The sequence below is a fragment of the Zootoca vivipara genome, chromosome 1 (genome assembly GCF_965207765.1).
Source record: "Zootoca vivipara chromosome 1, rZooViv2.hap1.1, whole genome shotgun sequence".
NCBI lineage: Eukaryota > Metazoa > Chordata > Lepidosauria > Squamata > Lacertidae > Zootoca > Zootoca vivipara.
This window is the reverse complement of record NC_142582.1, coordinates 71,893,381-71,914,391: the sequence shown is the minus strand read 5'-3', so window position 1 is coordinate 71,914,391 and position 21,011 is coordinate 71,893,381. Positions and strand designations below refer to the sequence as shown.

At 39.0% G+C, this 21,011-nt stretch overlaps 1 protein-coding gene across 5 annotated transcripts in view; it reads right to left on the bottom strand.

Annotated features, from left to right (window-relative positions):
* DCDC1 (doublecortin domain containing 1) overlaps positions 1–21,011 on the bottom strand; it is a 244,302-nt gene that overhangs the window by 18,397 nt on the left and 204,894 nt on the right. For 4 of the 5 annotated variants that reach the window (XM_088653766.1, XM_060275323.2, XM_088653774.1 and 1 more), the window contains 10 exons: positions 19,544–19,643; positions 17,324–17,459; positions 16,160–16,319; positions 9,181–9,339; positions 8,008–8,211; positions 7,054–7,168; positions 5,360–5,530; positions 3,973–4,158; positions 1,765–1,968; positions 55–262 (listed from right to left, as the gene is read on the bottom strand). In XM_088653766.1, the coding sequence (XP_088509892.1) occupies positions 55–262; positions 1,765–1,968; positions 3,973–4,158; positions 5,360–5,530; positions 7,054–7,168; positions 8,008–8,211; positions 9,181–9,339; positions 16,160–16,319; positions 17,324–17,459; positions 19,544–19,643 (1,643 nt within the window). The remainder of the gene's footprint in view (positions 1–54; positions 263–1,764; positions 1,969–3,972; positions 4,159–5,359; positions 5,531–7,053; positions 7,169–8,007; positions 8,212–9,180; positions 9,340–16,159; positions 16,320–17,323; positions 17,460–19,543; positions 19,644–21,011) is intronic. The other variant, XM_088653781.1, reaches the window with a different exon arrangement.

The window sequence follows — 21,011 nt, the reverse complement described above, 5'->3', positions numbered from 1 at the left end:
ACATACTAGTTAAAGAGAAATTTAATTGGGAACTTGCTGAGGGTGGTATTTTACCTTTCACAAGCAACACAGATGCGTTTTCGTTAAAGCCAGGAACAAAAGTTGCTCCTTCATCTCGTTTTTCAGACTCCTGCTTTCTGAAATAATCATTTACAGCGCTCAAGACTAAATCCTTCAGTGTAAGAATTAAGGTCCCTTCACTTGTGTACAGTCTACTTGCTGTCCTGTTAAGGTCAAGTCGTCTTGTGCATAAAGAAAGCAGCTACAGAAGGGGAAAAGTTAATGACATATAATTAAGCTTACTAATTCCAAATATTTAATGAAAATTGCCATGCTCGGAGCTTTCTTTCTGTTATATACTCCTCCAAGCAGCATCTTTTCTCCTCACAGCTACCCTGATATGTAGCTTAGTTAGGCTAGCACAAGTTTACTCCGAGAGCTTCTTGGCAGAGTGGGTATTTGAACCTGGGTCACCTCAGTCCTAGTCTGACATTCTAATTCAGGCATCCCCAAACTTGGCCCTCCAGATGTTTTGGGACTATAACTCCCATCATCCCTGACCACTGGTCCTGTTACCTAGGGAGGATGGGAATTGTAGTCCCAAAACATCTGGAGGGCCAAGTTTGGGGATCCCTGTTCTAATCATTTCATGTCATTGGATTCTTAGCTGGAGATATTATAAGTGCAATACTTCTGCATCTTTGTGTGCCCTCACATTTTATACAACGAGGACCGAACTACATGCGGCACTAAATGCATCACTTTTAAGTTGTGTCAGTAGTGGTTGGCAAAGTGGCGCAGGTAGGCCACATTGCTTACCTGCCTCCCTAATGCTGGGTGGCACTGCTGATTCCTGAGAAGGAAAAGGGTGAGGCACAGAGAGCTCAGTGTGTTGTGGGTTTGATGGCAGGAGCATCGTATTGGTTCGATTGCTGCTCCCTAAGCTCTCTGTGCATCCCTCTCTCAGGAAGGAGCAACAGATTGCAAAGCACGAGAAATACAAGAAAGGGGGTTTTAACAACAAAGGGGGTGCCAACAAAAACTGCCCCACAGTTGCTATTTGCATTAGATGGAAAGCTGCTAATGATGCCAGTGGGAGCTTTCTTCCCAATGCAAACAACAATGTCGGGGGATTTTTGTTGGCGGCACAGCAGGAAAAACGGGTTAGTTGCTCCATCTCACCCCTTTTAGTTCCAGTCCTAGTAGTTCATTCTCCCTTCATCCTTCGCAGCTGTTATTTGCAACAATAAAGACACTCATGAAACTTAAAGTGGTGCATCTAGGGTCATGTCTAATTTGTCCTTGAATGCACAGGATAATGGGTTCGGTTGTAGATATCAGCAATATGGAAACCTTTTGTTAAAGTCAATACCAGATTTCCCCCCCCCCCCAAATATGCATTAGCATTTAACATGAGGTAAAGACACGGGGGCATTTTAATGATTTATGCTTATACTCACTTGTCAAAACATTAAATGAGCCTCTTTACATATACTAGAGAACACGTCAGAGCTGACACAAAACTTTTTGGTGCCTGGTAAAATAAATAAAAATTGTATTTCCTTCCCTTGTGGGAGAAATAATAAAAATAGTTGATCAAAGCAGCTGTGCCAGGCAAGGATGTGTTAACCATTCTCCACCAAAAAGACACCCCATCTAACCCCTCTCCTCAGCTGTTAGTATGAGATTCTTGCCCATGATCTGGTACCTACTGCTTGTCCAGGTCAATTCTGTTAGGATGATCTCTAGATGATTGCTACTCACCATAGGGAATGTATTAGCAACAATAAGCTGCCCATTTCTGTAACCAGCTCCATTTCTGTATGCAATTATTTTCACTGGTCTCTGGTTTACAGCTGCAGACATCTTTTCTGAGATTATTTGCAATGATGTTTCTGTCCTCAAAGATGCTAGAAATTCTTCTAAATAATGTAAGGTGGATTCAGCTTCAGAAGTGGATAAATCAGTCTTTAGGATAAACGGAACAAAATGCAATCATGACTTCTGTTACAGTTGCACTAAAGTGAATTTTTAAATGGTAACTCATTGATTTCAGTGATGTTCCTTGTGAGAAAATGGATGACGTGACTGTATTATTTGCATATGTCACTATGAGTTGCACAGAGTTGTGAACTACACACGACACCAAACTGAACTTTTATGCAAATCCTACTGAGAGATATGCATAATATACTTCAATAGGATTAAATGAACGAACCTTGGGGATACACACAGATATAGGATGTCTTACTGTTATAGTGATGAAATAGTTAAAAAAAATTAAGCTGAACATATTGACTAAATTAATAATAAAAAACCCTCACACTTCTGTGATCCCTTTATATGAAACTGAATGTGAATTGGATTTGGCCTTTGGTGAACAGACACTCCTGAACAAATGCTTTCGCTAACCTCCCCACATATTTAAGGTTACACCCTCGTTCAGTGCTTTTTTTATAAGAAAATATTTAGGGGTACTTTCATTTTCCTACTCATATTGAAATACCGCACTGCTCTATTACCTCTCAAAAGAAAATTACTCCTAGACTACTATCCAGGATTTTAAGTCCTTCTTTCTCAAATGTTCACACAGTAAAAAATTGCTTGTTATTTTGCCACTTATATCTAGATGAATACCCCCCAAAACACAATTTTCTATATACTTTTCTTATTGTTGTAAGGCCTGAAAAGCTTCTTGTTGTGTGTTATGTTTATATCTCTGCTGTTCTGGCAATCAGTATATGTGCCCCCAAGGCTCATATTGTCAACCATATTCCATGTTGTTGACTTTTAATAGGCTTATAAGCTTTTGGTGAAAGGTTCTTTTCATTGGATACAGTGCAGTACTTAGTGGGAACCTTGCAAATGACAGAATTGCTCAGAGAATCTGACTATAAATATACCTTACAATTTAAAGCATTTAAATTTGACAGGGACTCAACATGGCTCACAGCTAAAAACAGAAAAAAAATCATCTAAAAACAATTAAACATTAATAGAATACATATATGACCTGTGTTAATAAATATAGACCATATAAAAACAACACAGCACCAGCTCTTTCCTTAAAAAGTCAGTTCCCCAAATCCTGCTGAAACAATAAAAATATAATAATAATAATTTATTATTTGTACCCCGCCCATCTGGCTGGGTTTCCCTAGCTACTCTGGGCGGCTTCCAACATAGGTTAAAAATACATTAAAACTTCCTAACAAGAATGTCTTCACCTGCTGGCAGAAGGACAAGAAGGGAGACAGTCTAATTTCTCTAGGAAGTTACAGGTAGGTAGGTATGAGCTTTCATGTGCATGCACACTTCTATAGATATATGAAAGCTCATACCAATGACAAACTTAGTTAGTCTCTAAGGTGCTACTGGAAGGATTTTTTTTAAATTTGGTTTTGACTACAGCAGACCAACACGGCTACCTACATGTAACTAGAATACTGGAAGTTAGTGGCTGATTATACAAATGGTATTATAGAGAAATGCACACGAAAGCTCATACCAAAATAAAAACTTAGTTGGTCTTTAAGGTGCTGCTGGAAGGAATTTTTTTTATTTTGTTTCTCTAGGAAGGAAGTTCCAAAGTCTGAAAGCAGCTACTAGATAGGAAACTTTGGCTAAAAGACAATGCTTTGATCAAAGTAGGATCTTAACATAATCCACAATTCAACTCCAGAACCTGATTTTAATGCCAGGGTAAGTTTTAAAATGTTTAAAACTATACTTAAAGTGAAATAGCCCTAAAGCCTCTGCAGAGTGCCTAACTCCATAGTAACCTGTGTCTAGTATTTGCCAGCAAGAAAAATTGTGAATCTAATCTCATTTTAATCTCCAGATTGAAATACAGATTGCCAATGTTTCAAAGTACTCTACAAGAGAAGGTTGTAACATTGCCAGCTAGTGGATTACACTAAATGCATATCATGGCAGGAGGTGCCATTGAAAAGCAGGAACACTGTCACAAACCTTGTTAACATCAAGACACTTATAGGGCCAGATGGATAAATGCTTTCCTTCCTCAGAACCAGAGGCACAGGAGAATACAGTACCAGGGAGCAACTTTTTCAGGTCCTTCTTTCCTCTTATGGTCCTTGCACAAGCCAAGCATATCTTTACCTTCTGCTTTCCACATGGTGAAAGAAAATAGTAGCCCTATAAATAACAATGGTTGAAACCCTTTAAACATGGGGGGTGGGGTGGGCAGAACCCATAATAAAAATGCAGTGATCCAATATGACATCTATTATTCAAAAATTTGTTTATATCCAAAAAAGTTTGGAAAATACTAAAATGTACTTGTATTAAAAAAATATAAACAAATACATTTTAATATTTTCCTAACTTGGATACAGACAGCAGGTTTTTGAATAACAGATGTCATATTCGTTCTCTCTCTCTCTCTCTCTCTCTCTCTCTTTGCAGGGCAGGGGGCAGGTAACATTTCCCTAAAAAGTATTTATTTTTATTATACTGGTAACTTTTTGTTAATATTATTTTTGTTAAAATGGAATTCTTGGTTATTGTTTTTAAATGCACATTTATAGAACGGATGAGTACCTGGGAGTAAGTCTGAGTGAGCTCAATGAGGCTTATTCCTGGGTAGACATGCACATGATTGTATTATGAGGTAACATACACCTTTAAAATGCTTGGGCATTTTTTCATTTCAAGTCTTAATGTGGTGCCACAAAGACTGTAATGTCAATGCCAAGCATACCTTTTTGGAGAGGGCACTCCAAATATGGGGTGCCACTGTGGAAAAGAAGGAAAGGAAATGCAGAAAAGCATAGATGGTTATAATTACCTTATTAACAGTGACTATTTACAAGGAACAATAGCTGAAAACACAAACATTTTGGTATTTGTACGTCAACTGGTGTGCTAAACTAAAGTTCCACTGCACCAATTCAATCCACAATGTGATAACATTGAACGCTCTCAGATTGCCATCTGCATTTAAATTTGTTTGTTGAAGGATGACCACCTCAATATTAGTTACAATATGTTTTGGAGTAGTGAAATGTCCCCTGACCAGCATTTCAATCTTCCTGAAGACAATCAAACTGTCATAATAAATTTATTAGTCTTTATTGTGCCATAAAACAATGTGTTTTCTAAGAGTGTGCATGAATCACATGATTTTACACTAGCCTGATTCCTGCCTTATCCTTGTAACTTCTGTTCACCATACATACCTGCTATGTAGCACACAGACAACAAGAAGAGGAATATTTGCTATCTCTTTCTATTGGGTATTGGTGCACAGATACATCTAGACATGTCTACATAGCCACTCTTTTGATTTAGCAAAGTCAAATTTCTCTAGTCTATACAGACAACAAAAATTACTTACTGGTTGGTCTATTTTCTCTGTGCTGGCCACGGAAAATGTGCAAATCGAAGAATAATTTGCTGCTGTGATTTCTTGATCCAGGGTTGTGCTGTAAAAGGCACTAATAACCTTTGTAGTTTCCGTGTAATTCCACCTTTGATTGGCAGCTCCATTTTTACATACTTTATGTTTCTGTGAGAACATAAAATAGGCCATCCTATTTTAAGATTTTTCTTGCATTTTCTCTCTCCAAACTGGTATTTTTTTTAAAGAAAATGTTTTAAAATATTCAGATTTATCTGGTAAGATATATGCCTCCCCCCTCCCCCTCCTCCTCCTTCAGCATCCTGGTTTTTAGCTTTGTTGTACATACAGTTATAATAGCCTTTGCAGAACTTATTCATTGCTAGGTCATTGCCACTAATAATAATAATAAGCATGACATTGGGGAACATCTGCTCCTGACCTCTACAATATAGTTCCCTCCTCTTTCTAGCAGTTTTCTTGGTCAATATATATATGGGTTAGCTGAAATAAAAGAGAACTTTGTTTGCCATTAATGACTACATATAAATTTGGGTGAAGTTCAACGTTTGAAAAGCCTTCTGGACAGGCCAAATTATTGAGACTTCTGCTCCAAGCCATTAAAGCCAGCAGCTGACACTTTTTCCTCCATTTCAACAGCACATTTTGTCACACAAAATGGTTAACACTGGTTTGGGCAAGGTATGTGAATCATGTGATTTCAGCCTGACCTCCTTGCTGCCTTTGCAGTTAACTGCACCCTTTCTGGACAAGGATCACTTGGCCACTGTGACACATGCATTGGTGACCTCATGCCTGGACTATTGCAATATATTCTATGTGGGGCTTTCCTTGCAGATGGTCTTGAGGCTGCAGCTGATGCAGAATGCTGCAGCTCAGGTAATGACTGGTGTTCCTTATCAGATGTATCATGCTAGTGCTGAGGGATCTGCAAGCCACTGAGCCAGTTTTAAGGTTCGGCTGCTTAAATACGAAGCCCTAAATAACTCTGAACCAGGTTACCTGAAAAACTATCTTCTTCCCAGCACAGTAAGGGCACTATGATCACCTAATGAAACCTGGTAAGGTGAAAATTAATGAAACCTGGTAAGGTGAATGGTAAGATAAGATGAAGCTGAGGCTCCAATACTTTGGCCACCTCATGAGAAGAGAAGACTCACTGGAAAAGACCCTGATGTTGGGAAAGATTGAGGGCACTAGGAGAAGGGGATGGCAGAGGATGAGATGGTTGGACAGTGTTCTCAAAGCTACCAACATGAGTCTGACCAAACTGCGGGAGGCAGTGGAAAACAGGAGTGCCTGGCGTGCTCTGGTCCATGGGGTCATGAAGAGTCGGACATGACTAAATGACTAAACAACAACAACAACAACAAAAGGTGAATGTTACAGAATACCCTCCCTGTTGAAATGCAGAAGACCCCATCAGAGTTGCTATTATGTGAACACACCTGTTTAGGCAAGCATTCCTCCCTTGAACTGAACTTCTGATGTTATTGTTTTAACCATTTCCAAGTGAGTTGATTATTGTTGTTTCATTGTATATTTTAATTAAGAATGTTTTAATGTCATTGTTAATTATAAGTTCATTTTATAGTTGTAAACTACTTAGAAACCACTTTAGCATATACTGTAAGCAGTGTAAAACTATATAAGCACACAAACAGTTTTACCTGAAGGACAACAGGACACCCTTGAATTTCCAGAGGAGTCTTTGGATACCCATTGAGTATGCTGGGCATTGATACCGCTAGCACTAATTGTGGGTCCAGCACAAGATGAAATGTCCTAGGAACAGAAAAGTCAGGTGGAAATCAGAAGACAGTTTTTTTTAAAAAAAATAAAGATTTTTCCTTGCTAAATGTATATCTCACTTTTAGATTCTTCTAAAGATATATTTTTAAGTAATAACATTGAACTGGTTCTACACAAAGCGCTGCACGGACATTTTAATGCCACAGAGTGCAGCGAGTCTTAGGGCTTGCTCACCCTCATCCCCAGAGTGTGACCTAAAGGGACTTCCTATTGTTTCTCCAAAGTTTTGTGACAGTGAGGTGAGAAGGAAAGGGGTAAGAAGAAAAAGTGGGAGGTGACAAGGAAAGGTTTCTTGTAAAGGACTTGGAAGTTTTGTTGAATTTTGCTAAGTAAATAAATTATTAAAAATAATAAATAAGCACCATCCATGTAACATGGTGCTTTACAAAAAGTTGAGATGACAGGTCCTTTTCCCAAAGGGGCTTATAATCTAGAACTTGATGTAAGGGATTCAACAGACAAAGGGAAAGGGTAAAGAAGAAGAAAATATTGGTTTATTGCAGTAACACATACTAAGGCTGAGCTATGCACAAGGGTTCACAGAAAGTGTGCCATATTTAAGACTAAAATGAAGGGTCTTTTGTAAACAAAATTTATAATGTTGGCTATTTTCTTAGCCCCTTGTCTAATATGCTTTCATTTTTGAAAGACCTTCTTAGAAAATGTTAGAACTAGTTGGTGGTTGAGGCCCACAATATCTCACTTAAAGAACAAGTGAAATGGAAAACTAGCCTAGCCTGATTTGAAGTCCCGCTAATAATGCAATTTAATTCTTGTGAAATTCTACCACATTTCTGACAGTGAATGTTCACCTGCTATCCTCTCTCCATATCCAATGCTGATTGATACTGTCACATTTCTTTTCCAACAAAACCACTTCAGCACCAGAATGCAGATCAGAATTCTCCACACCTAAAGCAAGATTTCGAAAGCTACAGTTGATAATCTTCCCATTTCTAAATTCGAACTGTTGATGATGAGTTTTCTGTAAATCTTCAGTCAGTTTAGACTGATGCCTGGAGTAAACAAAAAGACATAGTGCTGCAGAAAAATGCTCTGTAAATATTTCATTGCATGGTAATGGACAAAAAAGAGCAAGGCAAATGGAGTGTGCTGAAACTTTGTTTACTTCTACAACTTGTGCTTTTGACACCTGAATTCAGATATATACCAGAATACAAAGTAAATTGAGCACAGATATTGAGAAACTGGGTAGGTGGAAAGGTGAAAGTGTGGAAAGAGAGATCAACTGAAAGGGAGAGCATAGAGGAGCTTATTGATTAAGCCTCATAAAGAAGTTTTCTAGACACCATACTGGAATAGACTTCACCTTTATCTAAAATGTATTGTGCCTCTCTGTGCTTGCTTGAAACTTTGGAAATAAGACAAACTTAAATACAGTCTCTTCAGTCTGACTTCATTTTCACAGAGAAAAAAACAGAATATAAATGATATGTCATAGTGAGCTGGCAAAGGAATAATGAAGACTTCAAATTAGTTTGTAAAATATTTCAAAATATGTGAAGACATTTTGACTCTTCCTTTTAGACAATTAAAGAGTTTTTTTAATGTGACTTTGCTTTTAACCCAACTTTCTTGTTCCTTTTCTTCTTCCCCTTAAGTTTATATGCAACAAATTTCTTTCTCTTCTGTAGAGTCAGCATTCTTTGGTAACATTTGTATGACTTTCAGAGCGTGAGTACTGGCAAAGCTATTAGGGGACTATGAAATGACTGTTGTGAACCTAAGATTTAAGGGTGCAAATAATGCAACCCGAGTTACCCCCCCCCCCATCCCAAATTATAAGACGGATGTGATTCCCGTTTCTGCAAATTTCTAATTCCACAAAGTATGAAATAGCATACTTTGCTATACTTTGCTTAGCACAAAGGGTGGATAGCTAGGGATTTTACAGAATGGTGATGGCCCAAAGTGCTAGATTTTGTCCTAAAAACAATTTAGGAAATATAAATATATGACCTGACCTGTACTTTTTATATAACTCTGCATCTTCAAAGAACAGTTCATCTCTATCCTTCTGAAGGCTGCAGTCCTCATCAAAATCATAGAGATTTTGTTGCCAAGCATATTTCATGGGTTTATAAGATGCATCTGCTTTAAGATGAGATTTTGCATGTGAAGTCCTGAAAAAAAAATCAATATGAAATTTGAAGCACTGGTGATTGTCACCACTTTAAATTTCTCATAAAAAGTTAAGTCATTAATTAAAACTAAGGATTATTAAGAGATTAGCATCTGAAACAAGTCAATGGTAGTTAAACTCTGTGCAGAATTGCAGTCTAAATGATTCAAACAGTAGTTTTACATTTCTTAAGATTGTGTACTCAACAATGTTTCCTCATCTAACCTTGCAGTTCATACTACTACAAGACTTTGGGGTTACGTGGGAAGCATATAAACCAACACTTTAATTATTCACTGTGTGGATATTACTTCTATCTTATGGGGAGAAAAAAATGGGGGAGCACCAAAAATAGAGGGAGGGTGGGAGCGAGGAAGAAGACTGCATTCAAAGAGGTGCTAGGACTAGGTAATCCCATGTACAACCAACAAAGGAAGGTATAAACAACAAAGTCTTGAAATGGCTCAAAAATAACACATTTATTATATTACAATCTTTTGTAGACTATAATTCAGCTCATTAGATGCATGAAGAGTTATCCTCAGTTGACAGGCTTATATTACTTGGGCGTAGATGGAGGAATTGGGTTGTAAATAGTGAGGTCAAATGACACTGAAATGCCAGTCTGAGTCATTCAAAATGACAATCTGAGTCATTCAGTTAAGTCAGGGGCCCCCAGACTACGGCCCCGGGCCGGATGCGGCCCAATTGGCCTCCCAATCCGGCCCACAACGACCCCCACCGCGCACTCCCGCCGCCCGCTCTTACGACGTGCAGCACGGCGGCGATCTTCCAAATCGGAAAAAATCGCCGAAAATCCTTTGTGCGCATGCGTATGGGCCTCTCCTGACCCAGAAGAGGTCATTTCCGGTGCACTTCCGGGTCGGGGGAGGTCCATACGCATGCACACAAGCGATTTTCGGCGATTTTCCCCCGACCGTATGTGTGTGCGCATGCGCATGGGCGCGCACTCCCCCGCCCTCCGGTCCACTGCGCGCACACTCCCCTGCCCTCCGGCCCGCCGCGCAGTTGGCAGGGCGGGCACCGGCCCGAAGCCCGGTAAGTCTGGGGACCCCTGAGTTAAGTTATGCAAATTAAATGCAGTGGTCATTCACATTAATACGTAATGCACCTGGAAGTTTCTTTCGGTTATGAAACCTTTCTTCAGACTAGTATCTCTTGTAGACTAGTATCTCTTATAAGAGACAACACAAGAGATACCACTCTAAGAACAGTGCTCCTCAAGAAACATTTCATAGTTTCATGCACTGGATTTAGCAGCTATGTTAGTCACTAGCCGGTGGCTTGGAGGAATCATAACCAGACTTCAGCCATTTTATGAAAAGAACTATTGTTCACAAAGTGCTGAATGTTGCACCCAGCAAGAGTCATGTAACATCCATTTTCCAGAACCTGCACTGCTGCTTATATGTTACCCGGACTTATAAGGCCCTGAATAACTTAGAACTTAAATACTTGAAAGAGTGCCTCTGAAATATCTGCTAGTTTGAGCCTTGCAATGTTGTAAACTCCTGGTTTTATCTAATGTTTAGTGACAAATAGTAACTTTATTTTTTATTGTGGGGGACCCCACCCTCGGCGACCATAACTGGATGAAAGGCAGTCTTTAAATGAGTCAGATAAATAAATAAAATCTTATGAAAAGTTTCATACCCCCATTGACAGAAAATTCCTGGTATGTGCAGCTATGGTAAGATGATTCTTATACCAGAAGTGATGGCTCTTATAAAATACCAACAGTGGTACCTCTGGTTACGAACTTAATTTGTTCCAGAGGTCTGTTCTTAACCTGAAACTGTTCTTAACCTGAGGTACCACTTTAGCTAATGGGGCCTCCTGCTGCTGCCGCATGATTTCTGTTCTAAATTTCTGAGGTAAAGTTCTTAACCCGAGGTACTACTTCCGGGTTAGCGGAGTCTGTAAACTGAAGTCTTTGTAACCCGAGGTATTTGTAACCCGAGGAACTATGTTCTTAGACCTACCTACCGGTAAACAGGTTGTGAAATCTTTATTCAGAATAGAGTGAGATAATTGCTGTTTCCTGGGTCAAGAGAAAAATCCCAAGGGTTCCCAAGATTCCTCTCCCCACCCACCTCACATGAAGGACATAAATATAGGTAAGCAGGCCCGAAGTTTGTATCTACCTGGTTCTTTAAAGATGCTAAACAACTGGAGAGTTCTCAGCCTTTTCAGCAAGAAATACTTTGGGGGGGGGGTAAATCAACTGCAGAGGCATCATAAATCAGCTTCATTAGTGCTAGCAACATGATTTGTGTCTGAGTGAATGGGTTACTGCTCTTCTTCCCTTTCCTATGTTAGCTAACAGCTTGCCACAACAAATTGTTTTACTGAGACCTGTGCAGGTTTCCTTACGCTCTTGTTTCACTTCTGCATTCTCAGCAATGCGGCAAGGGAACTGTGGAGAATTGGCAAACACTGAGGGAAAGGTTTTGTCGGTATGTTATATCAATTTACAAATAAGAATGCTTTTTGTGTTATAATATCGTTTGGTCTGTGAATGGTTAACTGAGGTAAAAAAAATTGGTTGGTAGTTTAACTGGGATTTTAAAATACAACTGCATGTGTGGCCTTCAGCTGGTAACCTTCCAAGAAACATATGAAGCTCATATAGAAAGAGGAACTATCTATTGCCTGGTCTATAAAAGCAGTCCATTGCTTTTATACTGGACAGTGCATCCAAACAGAGAAAGAACCTAGGCTATTTCCACTGCTAATAGTGATCCCCTCTATTTAAGGTCTCCTCCTGAAGGTCAAATAGCCCCCAGCTTTCTCTACCTACAAATAGGGTTGAGGATGTTGAGAGACCATTTGCACACAGCTCTAATATCTCTGCTCTTATTTTGTTTGTTCCATCAACACTGCCATTTGAATCAAATTCCATGTTTTGTTTTTTTGCTATCTAGCGCTTCAGCATAGAGGATTTATAGTTCCATAATGTACTTGTAGGCATAATTCTTTTTAGCAGTCAGTAGGTTCCAGTCAAGTCAAGGATGATCAAATCTTTTTTTAAAAAAGCAAATAAAACATAATAAATGGTCCAACATAATATCTGCATGTCTAATGGAAAAGTCAGTAAATTAGAATTACAATTAGAAAATTGAACTGAAGTTCTTTTGAAAGTTCATCAGCATTTTAAGATGAATTTCTCCTCCTACATACATTTTTTGTACGTAATACTGTCTTTTACACACATTTTTGCAAAGCAGTTCTCCACAATATAAGCATTTAAAAAAATTATACATTTTTCATGCATTCTTGTGCACATCACTTGGCTGGAAAACTCTTCAGCAAAATTGGGATAGTGCACATTCTGAGTCACATGTTGATTTGGAAAGTGTGAGTTACAGGTAGGTAGCCGTGTTGGTCTGAGTCGAAGCAAAATAAAAAAATTCCTTCTTCTGAAGAAGTGTGCATGCACACGAAAGCTCATACCAAAATATAAACTTAGTTGGTCTTTAAGGTGCTACTGAAGGAATTTTTTTATTTTGGAAAGTGTGAATTAGTTACGTTCCCCTTTAAATGTAAATCAAATTAAATTTCTCCCTCATCCCTAATGCAAGGCCGTGGAAAAATACCCTTTTACAGAATCCAGTTTTTCTCTCAGGAAGCGAAACATTTGAACCAGCAACAGAAAACTACTTAGGCCAATGCTAAGCACTAAGCTGAAAAATGGTCTCCAAGACTTTCTGCAAACCTTCTCTAAAGAAATATTTACTCTTTCATCTTATGAACTTTGAAATAGAAGACACACAAGCAGAGCTGTCCACTTGCAGTTTATGGGGACTCTTATAAATTGCCACTAAGAACATCTTTTGCAGGTTCAAACACATAACATTTCTCATTAAGCAAGTTATTTGTTTGAGGATAGAGAGGGGTCAGCAAGAAAACTACACAACATAATGGCAGGAGGTAAATGAAATATGAAGTAGGGTAAAGGGTGGACTTTATAGCAGGGGTAGCTAACCTCTTGTCCTCCAGTGATGTTAGACTCCAGCTCCAACAGTCCACATGATAAAAAAAATCAAGGATGGCAAGAGGTATAGTCCAACATCTGCTATATACAAAATTTCATTTTAATTATTGTTTGATTAGTGTATTATTTCCTTTATTTTTTTAGGAATTCCACTTATTCTATGAGCTGTTCAATTGATTTTACATGTCTCCTCCACACACAATCGAACATTTTCTTACATGGGAAATACTGTAAGGCACTCTGAGGCGAGGTGAAGTGACTGCCTTGGGTGGCAGGTTCCACAGGGACAGCAGATCCGATAGAAATCTTTATTACCTCCTTGGTCCTGATGTAGATCTAATTCCTAATTTAGAACTAATTTGCAGCCAGTGTAGTCAGGCCGGGATTGAGCAACTTGGCTTCTAAATACTTCACCAGCTGAAGTTTCCGAACTGTCTTCAGAGACAGCTCCATATATAACACATTGCAGTAAAAGGTTACCAGAGCATAGACCTTCCTTGCCAAGATAGGGGAACAGCTGGGCCACCAGCTAAAGAAGGTACTCTGTGCCAAGGCTAGCTGAGCCTCAACTGAGCAATGGATCCAGGAGGAACCCCCCCCCCAAGCTGCATACCCGCTCCTTCAGAGGGAATGTAACCCCATCAAGAGCAGGCAACTTCCCATTTATCCAGTCTAGAGAACCACCCACTAACAGTGCCTCAATCTAATCTGGATTGAGTTTCAGTTTATTGGCTCTCATCCAGTTTTACTAAGGCAAAAATTAACAGCTCTTACATGTCTACTTCCTACAACAATTCTAACCTGTCTAAATGAGATTCTGTTAGGGTCCCACAGTATCCTGTTTCAGAGAGTTTAATGACAGCTATTGCCTGAACAAGTGGCCCTGGAGAAATATGCCCTGTAATTGTATTTCTGGAACATTTCCTATGAGTTTTACATGCATGAAGATAGTGCATACGAATACATGAAATATATATTACTATTATTACCCTTTTAGAGCATGAATATTTCCCCACTGATGCCGCAAGCACTGACGTGATTTTAGTATCACCCTACAGGACAGCAGTAACAGGTACTTTATGATTTCTATGATTTATTCCTAATATTGACAGCTTTTCTATATTTCAGAAAACAACAGTGCCACCTATTGCTTGAGTGAGTAAATGCATCTGTTTTTATACTACCAATTTCAAATGGATACTATTTCCGGCTTAAGTCCTCCTTCCTTAGGACTCAGACAATAATTTTTCAGGTTCTTGACAGTGGGAGGGACTCTTTTTAAATTGGATTATGGTGGCCTTCAGTAAACCTTGAATGGATGTTGGTTTATTTTAAAATATGATGCCCTTAAGAATAAGTAGTGAAAATGAGAAGAAATGAACTCCAGATGAAGTTAAGCACTTTTACAGCCCATCAAGCTAGATTCCAATGTATGTGAGTGCATACATGGAATGGGACGGTCCAGCCACTTTCTCCTTGCTGCAGCCCATATGCCCCATATCAAGCTGCTCCTGAGGGTCAGGAAAGCCCCAGGAATGACATGGGATGTGGCATAGATGGCTGCAACTGGGAGGGTAGTAATGACAGACTTCTCCTAATGCAAGCAGGAGCCCCTCTGGATCCAATCTATTGATGTTAAGTCTATTTCCTCTAACTTGAGCACATCAGATTGAGTCCTGCCCTCTGGGGCAGAAGAAAACCAAATCTTTGATCTCTTCTATGCAAAAGCCCTTCGGGCCTCTGAAGAATGATATCACCTCCTCCCATCACAACCTCATATTTTTTTTCCCAAACTTAAATATAGCCAGTTCATCCAACCTTTATTCATAGGATGTTTTCCATATCTGTGAAAATCTTTGCTCTCCTCTGAACTGTTCCGGGTTGTGAATAACCTTCTTAAAGTGAAGCGCCCAGAACTGGACATCGAACTTCAAGTGAGGGTCTGACTGGTGTAGACTAAAATAGTTCTATTACTTTTGATGATTTGGAAATTATTTATTGGTTCCAGACTTAGCCTTCCAGAAACAAAAGGCCTTTTCTTTCCACAGACTGATGCTTAGCTGCAGTCTTTCCAAAACCATTGCAGTTTATACCACCACCCGCATTCCATACTTGTGCATTTGGCTGTTTTTCCCCCTTTGAAAAGCAGAACTTTGTGTTTGTCTCTGATTGAACTTCATTATGTTGATTTTGGGTCAGCATCCTATTCCAGCAAAGCTGCAGTGCTACCTTGGGTTACAGACACTTCAGGTTACAGACACTTCAGGTTACAGGTGCCATTAACACAGAAATAGTACCTCGGGTTAAGAACTTTGCTTCAGGATGAGAACAGAAATCGCGCGGCGGCAGCGGGAGGCCCCATTAGCTAAAGTGGTATTTCAGGTTAAGAACAGTTTCAGGTTAAGAACGGACCTCCAGAATGAATTAAGTTCTTAAGCCAAAGTACCACTGTATTCCTATTTCTGAAGTGTTCAACTTATTGTCATTTGCAGATTTGAGAAGGATTTCTTATGCCCTTTTATGTAAGTCACCATACCACTGAAGATAATGTTAACTTTTAAAATATATATATAGTGTTCCCCATTCATCCTAAGCAGGAGAAACAATTAAAATGTCTTCAAATTGTAAGCAGAAAATAATAAGAATATTATTAATTAAATTCATATACTGCCCTCCACCTGAAAAACGCAAAAAACTGAATTGAAATTATCCCTGCAGCCTAACAGCTGCATCCTAAACATTCCACAAATGATTTTTGTTTTTGTTTTGGATTACCTACTTTGTTTTATCATTTAGGATTACTTACAGACATTTATCCACATTGTATTCTACTTTTTCCGTAGCTTCTTCAGCTTCTTTTTCTTGCAGCTCTTCCACAACCTTCTTCTCTTCAAATTCCACTGTAGCTCTTTGAACAGATAGTTTGGCCCCAACAACAATGTCATTCTTGACTTCTAAAGCAAGATCTGGAGAAATTTGTGCAAGAATGCTTGGCTTTAATTAAGTTACAGAAGAGGTTTCTCATTTATGATGAAAATTCTTACAAGGTGAGCTCTAGCATTCATGATTATAGAGGTCCATGAAGACAGATTTCCAGCATAGTCTCTTCAGCCCAGAATGACTAAACACAATGCTTTACCCCCATATGCGCTGCTATTTCTTTTTGCTATTATGCTGCAAACGTGGTTTGAATTCTCCAAACCAATTCAGCATCCTATGCCTGGCATATAGGACAAAGTCACTATGCTCTGCCCTTTGTAATTTTAGTCCCTCCATTCAGAAGCACTAGCTGTCAGAACGGCAAACTGGAACTTTGTCGTTATTTGCTATCATATACAAACTGGACTGAGCCTAAAGGGGGAATTGTTCTACTCTCAGGTACAAAACCCATTGTTTTGGGAACAGTAACATAACAGTAAATAAAAAAAATGTGGTTATGAAATAACCACAGTGGGACTATTCCAGCCACCACCACCTCAACCTTTTGCCAGGGATTGGATTGTGCTGAGCCATATCACCAGCAGAATTCAGAGGAAAGCTTTTCCAAAGGTGGGAGACAGCAGGGCTGAGGCAGTCCCAGATCCGCTGGTTCTCAAGCTGGTCTCACAGCTTGGAGCTGGTGCAGGGATCAGGCCGAATGGTCTGCTCCCCTCCCTACTCAGCTACCAAGAATAGCAGGGTTGAACGCGTGTGACTGGAATGTAATTGAAAATAATAAGATTTTGGAACACAGAAATAAAGAAAATCAGAAAGCCATCAAATCTAGCATGTGGGGGCCCCACTTTAATTAAATTATATAATTTGGTATTTGAATGATTGGTATTAATAATTGTATTATAAATTGGTATTGATATAATGAGGCTATTGGGATGTAATTGAAAACTAATAAAAATTTATCTACAAATTATTTTTATTCCCATATATTAAGTGTACATTTTGCAAAAAATAGCATAGACAGCAATCTGCTCACTTGTTGTGTTTCGCATGGCACAGTAGGCACGAATAGCAGTTATATCAGATGCTAAATTACTAAGCTGGAGACGTTTCTTATGCTGAGTCATAGTCCAGTATGGATTAATCCATTGTTCTCCACAGGAAACATAAATCTGTTCCAAAATAATAATAATAATTGATTGTTATAATAATAATTTATTACGGTATTTGTACCTTATTCATCTGACTGGGCTGCCCCAGACACTCTGGGCGGCCTCCAGCACACACAAAAACATAGTCAAACATTAAACCTTAAAAAGCTTCACCATACAGGGCTGCCTTCAGATATTTCCTAAATGTTACAGAATTACTCATCTCCTTAACATCTGATGGAAAGGCATTCCACAGGTGGGTGCCACTATCAAGAAGGCCCTCTGCTTGGTTCCCTGTAGCTTCATTTCGCGCAGAAGGCCCTCGGTGCTGGATCGCAGTGAGAGTTTGATTTGTTTCATATTCATATAAGAATAACCTAATGCTTAAAAAAAAGCACAAACCACAAGCTGTAAACCTTGGTTACGGGTTGTGGTTTATCTGGAGCAAGACAAACCATGAGCCTGGGTTTGGATGACAGAAAACCATGACTTAGCTTACAGCAGAAGGAGTTCTTCAACAAAGCAGCCCCAATCTCCTCTCTGAGAAACCCTGCATTTGCACTAAGAGACTGGGTGAGGTCCCGTTGCTCGGTCCCAGCTCCTGTCAACCTAGTAGTTCAAAAGCACACTCAAAAAGTGCAAATAGATAAATACCGGTAGGTACCGTTCCGGCGGGAAGGTAAACGGCGTTTCTGTACGCTGCTCTGGTTTCACCAGAAGCGGCTTAGTCATGCTGGCCACATTACCTGGAAAAACTGTTGGCGGACAAACGTCGGCGCGCTCGGCCTGTAAAGCGAGATGAGCGCTGCAACCCCAGAGTTGTCAGCAACTGGACTGAACTATCAGGGGTCCCTTTACCTTTACCAAAATACTTTGGTACTTTGATTTTATTATTATTTTAAAAAATGGTTTATGAGCCAGATTTGTATTTTAAACATTTTGTAGGCTGTTTTGTGAAATACTTCTTTAAAAAAAATGGAATGTGATTTTTTTAAATAAAATCTCTTTAAAATAAAATTTAAAAATACAACTATTACTATGGAAACTAAACAGCAACCAAAATCAATCAATCAATCAATCATATTGTGAAATTTTCAGCTGAGCTTATGCTTTGAACAAAATTCCAGATATTTCTCAGTTTCTGCATTGGACTTACAATATTACCAGCCAAAACACTCCAGGAGTTCCTATTGCAAATACCTGTGGCTGGAGCATCTGCAGTTAGCAGAGTACAAGGGAAAGCTTCAGGAGAAAACAGTAGCAACAATTTTATACCTTTAGCAAAGTGCAATGCAAATGTAACAAAGAAAAATGGAATTCTGTACAGATCAACAAAGTGTATTTGAGTAAAAATGGCTCATATTTAAATACAAGGTTTTTTTTTTTAAATGAAGCTAAATAATTACGGCCCTCTAAAACCCCACCGTACTTGGCAAGAAAATCCGAGAAATAGATTACATAGAAAATTAGTAATTAATTCTCCGCAGCTTCTTTAAGGTTTATACCCAATGAATATTGCTGAACTTGGGAAGTATAATATGGTTCTTTTATTACATAATAAAATTTAAACAGCAATCTCTAGGATAAAAAGGAAATAGTGACTCAATAAATATTAAAATAAAATGAGCCACACTTTTAGCATTGTCAATAGTTCACTAAAATGGCAAGTAGCTCTTTTGCCTTTAGTGTTGAAATAAATGTCTGTTAAAGAGAAGAAGCGCTTTTTGTTCATCTGGACACATGATTAGATATTATCCCACTTTCTTGCTATGCATGTCCTATTCTAGGGAAAGTAAGGAGGGTATTTTAAGTCCTTCTTATTAACAAACTACATACTGTATACTACCAGCTCACAGGGTGGCTTCCTAAAATTGTTTTTTCATAGAGCTCAGGAGTCGGGATGAACAAATCTGTCAGTTTCTCATTTTTACCATCTTAAATTCAGTTTACATTTCTGCAGCGATTTGCTATTTTTAAAAAGTCCTCATGAAAATCCACCAGTATTTTAATGCGAATTTCTCCTAATTAAACATATTTTATAGGAACAATGCTTTCTGAAGATGTACTAATGGCTCTGATTTCATTTTCTTTTCTTTTTTCCTTACCAGCTGATCTCTCTCCAAGTCTCCCAAAAGACAGATTTCAACCCCCTTTTCAGTGAACAGTCTTCTGGCAGCAAAACGCAAATTCAATGCCATGGTGCACCTTTTTAAATAAGGAAAACATGTATACAGTATATGGCTCTGTTTGCATTAAGTTTTCAACACTTGAAGGGATTGAAGTGGCACATTACAAACAGGGCAACTGTACTCTTCATTAGAAATATCAATTAACCCAGCACTGCTGTAACCTGAAGTGTAGTTTATCCTGTTGATGGCTTAGGAGTCGTAAGTCCAAGCATCACAGGGGAGTATTTATGAAGTAAAGTGAAAATGGTTCCAGGTTTGGAAATAACTAATCCTGTCTACAGGGAGCAATTTCAAGACTGGTGATTCCTCAGCTGTACAGAATGGCAGCACAGCATCTCTGGAGAATGACAAAGACAGTGAGTGCTCTTCCACAGCCACACCAGGCTGATGTAGTTTTACTGGTGAGCACAAGATTCCTCGCTTTATAATTCCTGCTTTTAAAACCCAATGGTTGTGTTTGAGGATGGTATTTTATGGCAAATATTATTACTGTCTAAATTTTGTATGGTTATGTTATTGTGAGCTGCTATGGTCAAAGGGGAAGGCTAATTAACAAATAAAAAAAGAGCAATAATTAGAAACCTGGCAAGCAGAGGGAATGTATAAGGCAAGTGAACAATTTCACAGCAATGAAGGAAAGTTTCAATATGCTTCCTGCCTATTGAAGGGAAGCATGAATGCCTTTCAAGTCCCTTTGCCTACAAAGCACACCTCTTTAAATGTGTCGTGTGCACTGAAAAAGTTATAAGATACTGTTGTTGTTGTTGTTGTTGTTGTTGGCACCCATCTGTCTCTGGAGACAATGAAGGGGTGCACCTTTGGGGTGAAGTCAAATGGTTGGAGAGTTACAAGCCTGGATAGCCTATACAGTTTAGGCTAGTGTTTCCCAACCAGTGTGCCTCCAGATGTTTTGGGACTACAACTCCCATCATCCCTAGCTAGCAAGACCAGTGGTCAGGAATGATGGGAGTTGTAGTCCCAAAACATCTGGAGGCACACTGGCTGGGAAACACTGGTTTAGGCAACTGCATCACTCTCCACTCCTAGCCTTGACATATCAGCAGCCAACCTAGTGACAGATATTGCTAGCCTACAACTCCCATATTCAGGACGTTCCCAAGAGCATCACCAAAATTTTGGAGTGTCCTTCCCTAACAGATCTGGCTGTCACTGACCCTGACAGGTTTCTTAAACCAGTTTAAATGCATCTGTTTATTCAGGCCTTTGGTTACACTAGTTATGAGGTGGGCAGCCTGCTTTTGCTGACCATATTTATTGTTGTATGTGATGTGGTTTGTGAGATACCAGTTTTACTATAGACTATATATTCAATATTGTATTTAATTCCCTTTAGGGTGTGAACCACCTTGGGAGGGCTGCATAT